The sequence below is a fragment of the Protomyctophum parallelum genome (assembly GCF_964188405.1).
Source record: "Protomyctophum parallelum genome assembly, chromosome: 11".
In the NCBI taxonomy this organism is placed as follows: domain Eukaryota; kingdom Metazoa; phylum Chordata; class Actinopteri; order Myctophiformes; family Myctophidae; genus Protomyctophum; species Protomyctophum parallelum.
In genome coordinates this window covers 34,330,604-34,341,444 of record NC_139707.1, presented here as the reverse complement: position 1 = coordinate 34,341,444, position 10,841 = coordinate 34,330,604, and the positions used below count along the sequence as shown (strand labels likewise).

The window sequence follows — 10,841 nt, the reverse complement described above, 5'->3', positions numbered from 1 at the left end:
CTCACAGTGGCCATATTTTGTCAATTACTTTTTTTTCCCATATTGGAAAAGATCCATTAAAAACGTATCTTAAAACAAATGAAAAGTAATTGACTAAGCACAGCCCCCTCACAGGGCAATCAGTGCCCAGAACGGGTGTTCAATCCAACAAAAGGAGTTAGAAGAAATTAGAAGTTACGGTAGTTATAGGAAGGAGGTGTGATGTGTGTTGAATAAAATGTATATCAAAATAAAATAAAGGGTGTTCACAAGTAGACAATGAAATGACACTTTTAATTACTTACTGTACAACCTTGAATATTCAAATGTTTACAGCTTGAATTAACCCACATTTGGAAAATGATTGTCTCAAGTTTAGTCAACATAGGGAAAGAATGAGGATCCAATGATGCGTTTCAAAACTTTAACCCAGTATAGACAGAAGGATCATTATCACTTGATCACGTTATAAAGTGCTGAGGATTCAGAGGAAGAAGTGAATGACTGCCTGGCATTATTTGGATGGGAAGGTTTTTGATTATTTGAACATTTACTGACCGTTCAGTCTTCATGTTATGGGTTATATTGGTCTAAAGTAATTATTCTCTGGACTTACTTTTTTTCTTCTGGTGACCATATTTTAATTACAATTGGTGAGACTAGTGTGATTTCTGGCTTTAATAGTACACCGTTCATCATGGCAAGAAAAACCCATTATGATAATAGTCCGGCAGCCGGGGTTGTGGGGTGGGAAATTTGTTATATAGTATTTTTTTTTTGGCCCAAAATATTGTCTGTATACATTAGAGATGTCCTGATACTGTATCGGTATCGGGGGATCGGCCCTTATTTGGTCATATCGGTATCGTCAAATATGCCAGTTTAACCACAGATCAAGGGTGTTGACACTATAGCAGGTAAATACAATGTCGGGGCATGTGGAGTTTGCTTTGGAGTTGCCCCAAACTGCAAGTGCACATTTGAGTGAGGAGTCTGCTATATACACAACGCTAGATAACTATATAAACACTATTCCCGGACTTCAAAATAAGATATTTGTTTCAATATTCTCTGGTATCGGCTAACACAGAAATGGTATCGGATCAGAAACGAATCGGGACATATAGGCTACATTCATGAATCCACTTGCTGTATTGAGCCATTTTTTTTAATATTCTTTATGAATGTGTGAGCAATGAGTCCTTATCACCACTATATGGCACCATCATCATCCTACAAACTATGGTATTAGAACCACGGATGGTTTAATAAATACAATCACATAAAATGTTAATATTTTATAACTGTGATACTCATGTTTACGTCATGTCTCTCCCCTCCCATCTCAATAGCAGGCACTGTATTTTTTGGCCACTCAGTAGGCATTCCTGCATAACTTCCGAGTATGATGTCACACGCATACCCTCTTTATATATTTAATCATATAAAAAAAATGAATGAAACCAGTGATGGCGACCGAGAACTTTAATCCGACATACATTCAGTGCTTTATAAACCAACATTAGTTACAACAATAGTGTAAGATTGAGTGCTGAAATACAGACTTTATTTAAAAGAATGTTGAATGTACAGATGAATGTTGATTTTATTTTGAAATATTGAAATGGTCAGATAACTGTCATATTGGATTACAGTGATTCAAACCCAGGTTTGAGATATCACCTGTCACCACAAATGTCTTCTTTGGAAGAAAAAGGTTAGTGTTTAACTAACTGTTAGTTGAACATTGAGGTTTTTTTGTCCATGTTTTTGTGTGAAGCTTCTTTGGCAATCTGTACAAGGGCCTTTCACCAGTATGAATCACCCACTTCGGATGTTATCACCCGATAATCAAGAGAATGTTCGTTATCAGCACCTTAGAAATACCCCCAGTATGTGATAATACTGGGAAATCCGGAAGAGAAACTATGGGAGCGTTTGCTTTTTGTGTCAATGACGGAGGCGCGCCGTGTCTGGTGGCCTTGAGCCACCGCCGAGCGAGTCGCCGCGCCGGCCACCAGAATCAGCGCCGTCCGATAGGCAGCGAATAGTATATATTAGTAGCCCCTAGTTTCCATGCGCCGACAATAGTGTTGGAAATGACACGTGCAGCAGGGGGAGTCCTTGAACAGGCTATGTCTGCAGTGCACCCTGCATGCGTGCAGTCCGGGTGAACACAGCCAAACACCACTATGTCTAGTATGCCAGTATGGCCTTATTGGCCATATTCCAACGTCCTGATAACGGTTTGATTTTGTATATTTGATAACGCACAAATCCACATGCAGTTTCAATTATCCAACATTCTGACCAAAGACTTTGCCACACTCTCAAGTAATGGGTTTTTCACCAGTTTTGAGTCCTCCCCTTGTCAGACTTCCTTCAATAGCATGCATGAATCCATGCGTGTTCAGAATATGACTCGTGTCATGTGCCCTAAGACTTTGCCAACATATATTCAATGAGGGGTTTTTCACCTGTATGGATCCGCATGTGTATCGTCAGACTGCCCTTCTGACCAAAGACTTCGCCACACGTCGCACACGTGAACTCTTTTTCACCCGCATGAGTCTTCATGTGCCTCGTCCTATGACTGCTGGTAGTGAAACTCTTGTCACATACCGTACAGGTGTAGGGTTTCTCACCCGTGTGAAACCTCATGTGTATTTTCAGATGACTATTCTCTAAAAAGATCTTGCCACACTCTGTACAACTGTGGATTTTCTTCCCCTGTATGTATCTTATCGATGAAGTCTGTGTTTTTGATTTCAGGTCGTGAGGCAAGTTGCTGCTCGTTGACCCGTGAGCCTCCTCTGGTCTTTGAACGATGTCCTCCTCCTGTTCTCCTTTAGTCTGTGGAGGCTCTGGTTCCTCCTGCAGCAGACTGGAGCTCCTCTCCTGCTGTTCAGGGAACACATCGTCCTCTTTACACACGGAGAGCTGCAGGAAACCTATAGAGGAGAGGAGGTGTAAGCAGACGGGGTGCATACTTAGTTTAGACTAGTCATTGGTTAGACATGGGTTAAGGTTAGGTTTAGGTGTGCTGCCCCGTGGGAGGTTAGGTTTAGGGTGAGGGTTTGAGATAGGTTGTAGTTGTAGGACTAATGACTGGTGTAACCAATGACTAGTCTAAACCAAAAACTGTCTAAACTAATTACTGCACTCAAGCAGACAGCAACTCAATGTGTATGGCATGCAAAACACAACATTTAAAATAAAACATTATCACTGTGTGGATGAGGATAAGTAAGTAAGCCTTGCCGAGCCATGAGGCCCATAGGGCAGGAGCCTATCTCCTGTTTCTGTAGCGTGAGGCAGCTTGATGTACACTTCCTGGACATGTCGCTAGTATGTCGCAGGAACATGACCCCAATCCAACCACCCGCTTCGGATGTTATCACCCCTTAATCAAGAGAGTGTTCGTTATCAGCACCTTAGAAATACCCCCAGTATGTGATAATCAACATACTGGGAAATCCGGAACTGAAACTATGGGAGCGTTTGCTTTTTGTGTCAATGACGGAGGCGCGCCGTGTCTGGTGGCCTTGAGCCACGTGAGGCACCGCCGAGCGTTGGGACGGCCACCAGAGCCCACTCAGCGCCGTCCGAATTACGTCCGATAGGCAGAGAATAGTAAATATTAGTAGCCCCTACTACCCCCTAGTTTCCATGCCCCGACAATAGAGTTGGAAATGACACGTTCAGCAGGCGGAGTCCTTGACCAGGCTATATGTCTGCTCCACCATCCTGCATGCGTGCAGTCCAGGTGAACACAGCCAAACATCACTATGTCTAGTATGCCAGTATGGCCATATTGGCCTGATAACGGTTGATTTTGTATAATTAATGCAGTGATAATGGACGAATCCGCTGATCTGAGTCTTTGGTATGACCCGGCCAGGGATCGAACCCCGACCTCCCAGTCTCAGGACACTGAGCTGGTGTGGATGGGGATAGTTGCTTTTATATCGATTTTGATCACCATATCAATCAGGTTATTGATCTCACTATGATAATTCGCCCCCCAAGTGGCCGAATTACGTTGGGCGGGCCAGCAGTGGGCTGGAATGAATCCTGGAATTATAATTCGCACCCTAATGCTGAGTTCACACTGGCAGATGTAAAGTATGCAAAGTTAGTGTATTTGTGTCTTTGTAGCTGAAGTTGTGGGAGAAAAAAAAGAAAACAGCTCAACTTTTTTGTAGCTTTGTAGCCATTGTACCTTTTGCAGCAGCTACAAACGTCGGATGTATCTTTGTATCTTCATGTCGCTGGCTTCCATTGAAAATGGATGGTAAACTGTATGATCTTTGCATCTGTGTCGCGTGTGTGTCTGTTACTCACTGCAGCTGTTGTTGTCCTCCAGTGTCCTACAGGGGGCAGTAGCGTTCAGGCCCTGACTCTTGGCTAGCATGTGGTCCTGAGGGGACGCTGTGACCAGATAGATGACTGTCCCTTCTGGACGGACACACACACACACACACAGGGTGTAAACCATGAACATACGAGCTGCAAACAAATATTAGCTACTTCAGTAGCTAATATTTGTTTGCAGCTCGTAATGTTTTGTTTGCAGCAGCAATGATTCCATACTCTAGCAAACCAATCGTCTCTACTGTCTGCTGGGACTATATGAGAGGAAACCTCTAGGGCAATGTTAATTGTTTCAGAATATTTTATTATTATTCTATTATCGTGAGAACGATGGCTTCCATTATTGTATTGCAACTTTTCAGGAATAGAAAGCCTGCAGTTTCCATTTGCTTTGAGTCCCCATCGATGTGGACAGATTTCTGAACTGCCCTCAGCCCTCCCATGATGAGACAGACAGATCAGAAAAAAATGGTAGCATTTTATCATGAACATTAGTGAGGACCTCAAGATCGTTTGTTCCTATAAGTATAGGACTTATGAACAAGCAGGCCCCGTCTCAGTTCCGTGCATAAAGTGTGATTTGATGCCGCTTGGAACTATGACTGGTGGCCTTCTGTTGGCATTGTTTCTTTAATGTCGATGTAGGCTACTGTGTGATCTGTTTGTTTGTATATGTTTTCTGTATCCTGATGATTGCTGTGCACAAGACAAATTCCCAAAAGGACAAATAAAGTATATCTATCTATCTACCAATTATATGAAGGTATGTTGAAAAGTGACGAAGTGGTCCTTTAATGCAATGTTACATTTTCCAGAAAAGTTTTAGTCTGCATGCAGTTGCTACTTGCTGCCTGCATGGGGGTCCATCATGGAACCCATTCTGAGAAAGAATTACTTTTCAGCCAGCCTTCCATGATTTCAACGCTTTGTTTGAACTTTACATTTGTCGTTGTACAGCGCGTCTTTATGCGCTCTATCGGAGCGAGGTTCCAAATGGGCCGGGCTACCTTATTGGACCAAGAAGACAAAACATAGATTTGATCGCGTGTTGGAATCATATATTTTTTCCCCCACGCTGCTCAGCTCTATTCCAACGAATCCCCCCCAAAATGCAGGCCTGTGTTGTTGTACCTTCAGATGCAGACTGCAGTTCAGTGTGACAGACGGTGCTCCGTCTTCTCTGACAAGACCGCTCACATCAACATCATTCACAACCAGTTCAGAGCTGGTGCTTACTTTATCGTTACCGTAATCAAACGACAAACTATGAAATAGAAGCTATATAGCTCCGTGGTAGGCAGCCGACTGTGTGCGTGTGCCCGGTTTATAGATTCACGCTTTACCATTCCAACCATACTCTAAGATTCCAACAGTCAACAGAAACCTTACCCCGGAACTTCTTCGTAACGGGCAGCTCGCATCCATTTGTGTTGCATTCCTGCCACCTGCTGGAGTTATTTAACTCCTACATCTTCCCATTATTCTTCCTAACAGTTTGGTTATCTTTAGTTCCCTGCTAGCTCTGGTCCATAGCTCTAATCAAATGCATTAGACTATGTACCATGCATTAGAGCTATGGACCAGGCATGCATTAGAGCTATGGACGACAGCAGTTCCCTGCCCACTTCCACTACATTAATTCCTACTCCTGCTATACAGCTCTCTCCATTTAATTACCCCCAGAAGAAGAAGAAGAAATGCGTTCTGGTAAATCAAGTTTACCAAGGGTAACTGGACTAAGCATCAGATACTTGTTTACAGCCAGGCCCACATGGAGCATTTCATGGTAGTGGTTCAATGCCTTGTCCAAGGGCACTTCAACGCGTGTCGGACCGCTGACCAAACATATGATCCAGATCCTTCCTTTCTTCCTACACAAGAACTAGCTAACTAACTAACTGTGATCATACATATATTCCATATATATATTACACAGCATGTGGTTGGCGCGGTGTTTACTCTTATAATTCCTAAGACTTGGGAGTCAGATATGGTCCTCTAGTTTCATACCCATGTTTAAGTTCTGGCAGAAAACGTGTGTTTAGTCAAATATCTCCACTTTTCCACAGGATTCACACGGGCGACATTCTCTCCGGGCGTGGGGCCCGGAATGACAGCTGGACTGAATTTACCAAAATGTCCTGGCTCTGATTACCACAATTTCACTTAATGTCATCACAAAGGGGGCACACAATTGACAGGTGGGTTTTGAATGGTGCTGGCCGGGTAATTAATCACACCACCTGCAAATTGTGTGCCCCAAACATTTTGTTCCCTGGTCAATTTGTGGTGATCAGAGGAAGTTTTGATAAATTAATTCCAGTGGATATTTGACTAAACGGGTCAGATATCATTATGAGCAGTGTGGATGAAATTAGTAGTAGCATTAGTATTAACATAACGGGCCCCATCTTGTGAGGTATTTTATCCCTTATGCCTAATCTTATTAGAGAAAGGTGAAAGTATCCAATCTACATCAGCGCGTTGTCAGTTTGTAGATCGGCTATTTTCACTAAATTAAAAAAATATATATATAAATAAGGCACCACACAAGGGCCCAGGGTGTGTTGTTAAAGATTTGTAGTTTAAAGGAAAATATCAACAAAGAGTATAAAGTGCTAGTGCAGCAACAATTAACAGGGCACACCTGTACACTGAAAAACCAAGAATTGAGTTGTAGCAGGCCTGCAGATTTCTGAGAGATTGTTCCGGATATGTGGTGAATAAAAACCTTTGGCCCTAAACCATTCAGTGCTTTATAAAAAAAAGAGTACTGTTTTTGAAATAAATTCCGATAGACAGAGACCAGTGTAGCGAGACGGGATCATGTATGGAATAGTGTACGATCGAGTGCTCAAATACACACCACGGAGACAATGAGAAATGGATCAATTAATAATTATGCTTTACTTACATGTTGACATTATGAGATTGGGTGATTCATTCATTCATTCATATTGGATTAGTGACTCATGATACATTTGTTTTGTATGAGATATTACGCGTCATCTCACCTCCTATAGACGGACAGCTGTCTATCCAGATCACCATTCGTATTGAAACGTATTTCACAAACCTTACAAGTAAAAGGCATTTCACCTGTATGAATTCTCATGTGCAGTTTCAGACTAGCCATGTGACCAAAGACTCTGCTACAGCATGTAGCCTACAAGTAAAGGGTTTTTCACCTGTATAGCGAGACATATATTCCTTGATTTTGTGGATTTAACTTTGCTGCACCTGAACTATGTATGTCCTTGTATGCAATTTCCTCTGTATGGACATGTTAAAATGTGTGTCCGTGTTGCGTTGCGTATTACTCACAGCAGGGGGCAGCAGAGCTCAGGGCTGCAGCACAGTAGGATTTAGTATCTAGTTTAGTATTTAGTATTTACAATGAGAAGCGGACTGGACCGGATGTAACGTAGGAGGACTACAATATGACTACAAGAACTAGAATCTCGCGGAAAAAACTTGCGGGTGTGGCCTCACACCGGAAGGAAGTGTCGCCCCCCTCAAATACAGCGCAGACGTGTTGAGGAGGGTTTGGTCAGTGTTTGTTTGATAGTGCCACGTCACGTCACGCATCGTGTCCGTCGTCTGCACTGCAGGCAAACAATGAAATGTTATTGTGGGCTCGCCACAGCGAGCACACAATAGTTATTGCCAGTCTATATTTATTCCGCTTTTTTTGTCACGTAACTACTTCCGCATACTTTATACTAGAAATTTAGTTCAAACTTCAAACTGTTCAGCTCTTTGCAGTTATTTATGCTTGTTTTTTTGTTTTTTTTACAAAGTTTTATACTTTTTATACTTTTTAACTTTTTTTTTACATTCTTTATAGTGAGAGTCGATGGAAGAAAGGTCCCATTTTTCACAGTTAACTTTTTTGAGCTCTTATTACTCCGTCATACTTTCACTTTGAAACTTCATTCAAACTTTATAATGTTCATCTATCTTTGAACTTTAATTGGTGAAAAAGTTGTTTTGAAAAAGTTTATACTTTTTAAATTTATTTAATTTAATTTTAATTATTTATAGTTTTTTCCTCCCATTGACAATGTATGGGATTTATCTCTAAATCAACCTCACTTTTGCAGCCTCATTACTCTGGCATACTTTGTCGTAGAAACGTGATTTAAACTTTAGAAAGCTCACACGACTCTGGACTTTTTCGTGGTTCAAACCGTATTCGAATACGTTAAACGGTTTTTCCAAAATCGCAGTTCAATCGCAGGCCGTTTCGCCTAATTAGTGCCAACTTAGAGTGCAGGGCTTCTTTGACTAGAGTGCGGAAAACAGAAAATCTTTCCTTGAAAATTTACCAAACAAATTGTCGTCCCGGCCAAAATATTCATTTTACACGCATGTTCTTTGGTCATTTTGTAGCCACACATGTCCTCTTTCACACAATGTGACCACCAAAGCACAGAGACATACAGAATGTGAACTACGGCCTTTTAAGTGACACAAATACAGTCAAGCTGCTCATTGACCTCCATTGTATAATTCTTACGAGGAAATTATCGCGATGACAATTCTTAACTCGCTCTTATAACCACATTTTTGATCGTACCAACACCACAATCGCACATGGTGTACCTCAATATCTCAGGCCACTCACAGCGGAATTCTTTTTTGCATTCGACTTTTACTTTTTGCGATAGAGCAATTTGTTCGGGCATAGTTTCCTCCATAGTTTCCCAACTTAAAAAGCTAAAACTTTAAAAAAAACTTTGAATTAAGAACTTAATATTATTATTTTTTTTACATTTAAAGAAAAATCTTAGACCATTATCAATAATCATTGTGTTTATGCTTTTAAAGATAGGCCTATATGCTATTTGAACCTTCTTTTCACATGTAAAAGTATGCTATTCAATACAATTTCTGTTAAGCTCATGAATGCTTTTATATGTATACTCCATTGGATTGACTCTTTTTTTCTTTTTTTTACCTTTTCTTAATTCATCAATAATACATTGTAAAGCATTATTCATACATTACAAATCATTAGTAGACAGTAATACTTTACTTACTTTATTCTGCCACTTTTTGGGCATCGTACTACTTCCACATACTTTATTCCGCTTTATGCAGTTATTTATGCTTATTCTTTTTACAGATTTTTATACATTCTTTTTTTAACTTTTCCTTCAGCTTTAATACATTTTCTACTGTACATTATATACATTGCGTCTTTTGGCGAGCCCACGCAGTTTCTGCAGGGAACTGCTTTCTAGTTTAATACTTAACATTGTTGTTTTTGTTCAAACATGTTATCACTTATGAAGTTACTTGTTATGTTTATATATATTATGTTAGTACTACTATTAAAAACCGTGTTCCAGTAGCTGACTGGTTACAGTCGGCGAGGACTGAGAGTCCCTGTGAATACACTGTCAGGCGTGGAGGCGTCAGTTGGACGTCGCGTCAGGTCTCACTTTAAATCCTTCCGGGGCTTTGGGCGGTTCCTAGAGGAGACGCACACGGAAGCCTATTTAAACGCCTGTAGTCCTCTATTTCTTGGTGGGCGTGAGAGGGACAATTGAGTGACAAGATGTTGACACAAAGGCGCATTCTAGTGCAGGCTATATGTTGCTGGGTTGCTACTTGGCTATCGAGTCATGACTGTCTAGTCGACTGGTTAACGTACGTGACTTTGGAACGGGGGACCCGGGTTCACCTCCCGGCCGATGAGTTTTAAAACTAGTTTTGTTTTCGCCGACGACTTGCGCGACGGCCAGCTTACATCTGACGCTGTCCTCCGCGTCAGATGTAAGCTGCCGACAAGCATAAAAATGAAGTGTGTCACCCGGCGGTGAGAAGGAGATTTTTGATTGATTGATTTAAATATGTATTAACAGTTTGCAGAATTACAATACATTTCAAGCACAAACTCAATACAAAGACTGTTAACTGTGAGTGGACGACCCAATTAAGCATTACACTTGTTTACAACAGGGTCCACATTGTTTAATTCATCAAAACATTAAATACGTACAAATAGACACTTCTATATAGTTAAAGAACAGAACAGGAATTCATCATAAAACAGTGTTCCCTGACCGGGAATCGAACCCGGGCCGCGGCGGTGAGAGCGCCGCACCCTAACCACTAGACCACCACGGAGATGATGATGATGTTGATGAGAAGGGCTGTGGAGGCTGAAGAGAACGGGCTATTTTATAAAGTATAAAGTTATTTTCAATGTCATGGATCAGGGTTACAGTAAATGACAATGTAATTCAGCCAGGGGTGCCATGGATGTAAAGATTACAGGGGTGATCTGAAGCAAACATGAGAACCAATGCTTTACTTTATTTCTTCAGACGATTTTTCAATGTTTTGTTAACATTTTGGACATAATGTTACTTCGAGGTGCCCAATGCCCAGTCTGCCTGTATCCCTCGACATGGCTTTACAAATCCATCCCAGGGGCGTTTGGGTCTGTGAAGAAGAAAACTACAAGTGAATAACCGCCC

At 41.3% G+C, this 10,841-nt stretch overlaps 1 protein-coding gene across 2 annotated transcripts; it reads right to left on the bottom strand.

Annotated features, from left to right (window-relative positions):
- Positions 1-2,067: 2,067 nt before the first annotated feature.
- On the bottom strand, positions 2,068-5,683 carry LOC310866355 (uncharacterized protein). Of its 2 annotated transcripts, none has more exons than XM_083775965.1 (3): positions 5,485-5,683; positions 4,324-4,437; positions 2,068-2,930 (listed from the first exon to the last, which is right to left on the bottom strand). In XM_083775965.1, exons 2-3 carry the CDS (start codon positions 4,391-4,393, stop codon positions 2,416-2,418), a joined length of 585 nt encoding a protein of 194 aa, XP_083632091.1. In that variant the 5' UTR covers positions 4,394-4,437; positions 5,485-5,683; the 3' UTR covers positions 2,068-2,415. The 2 variants fall into 2 exon arrangements, with proteins under 2 accessions (XP_083632091.1, XP_083632090.1); XM_083775964.1 differs by having other exon boundaries at positions 4,324-4,434.
- Positions 5,684-10,841: the final 5,158 nt, after the last annotated feature.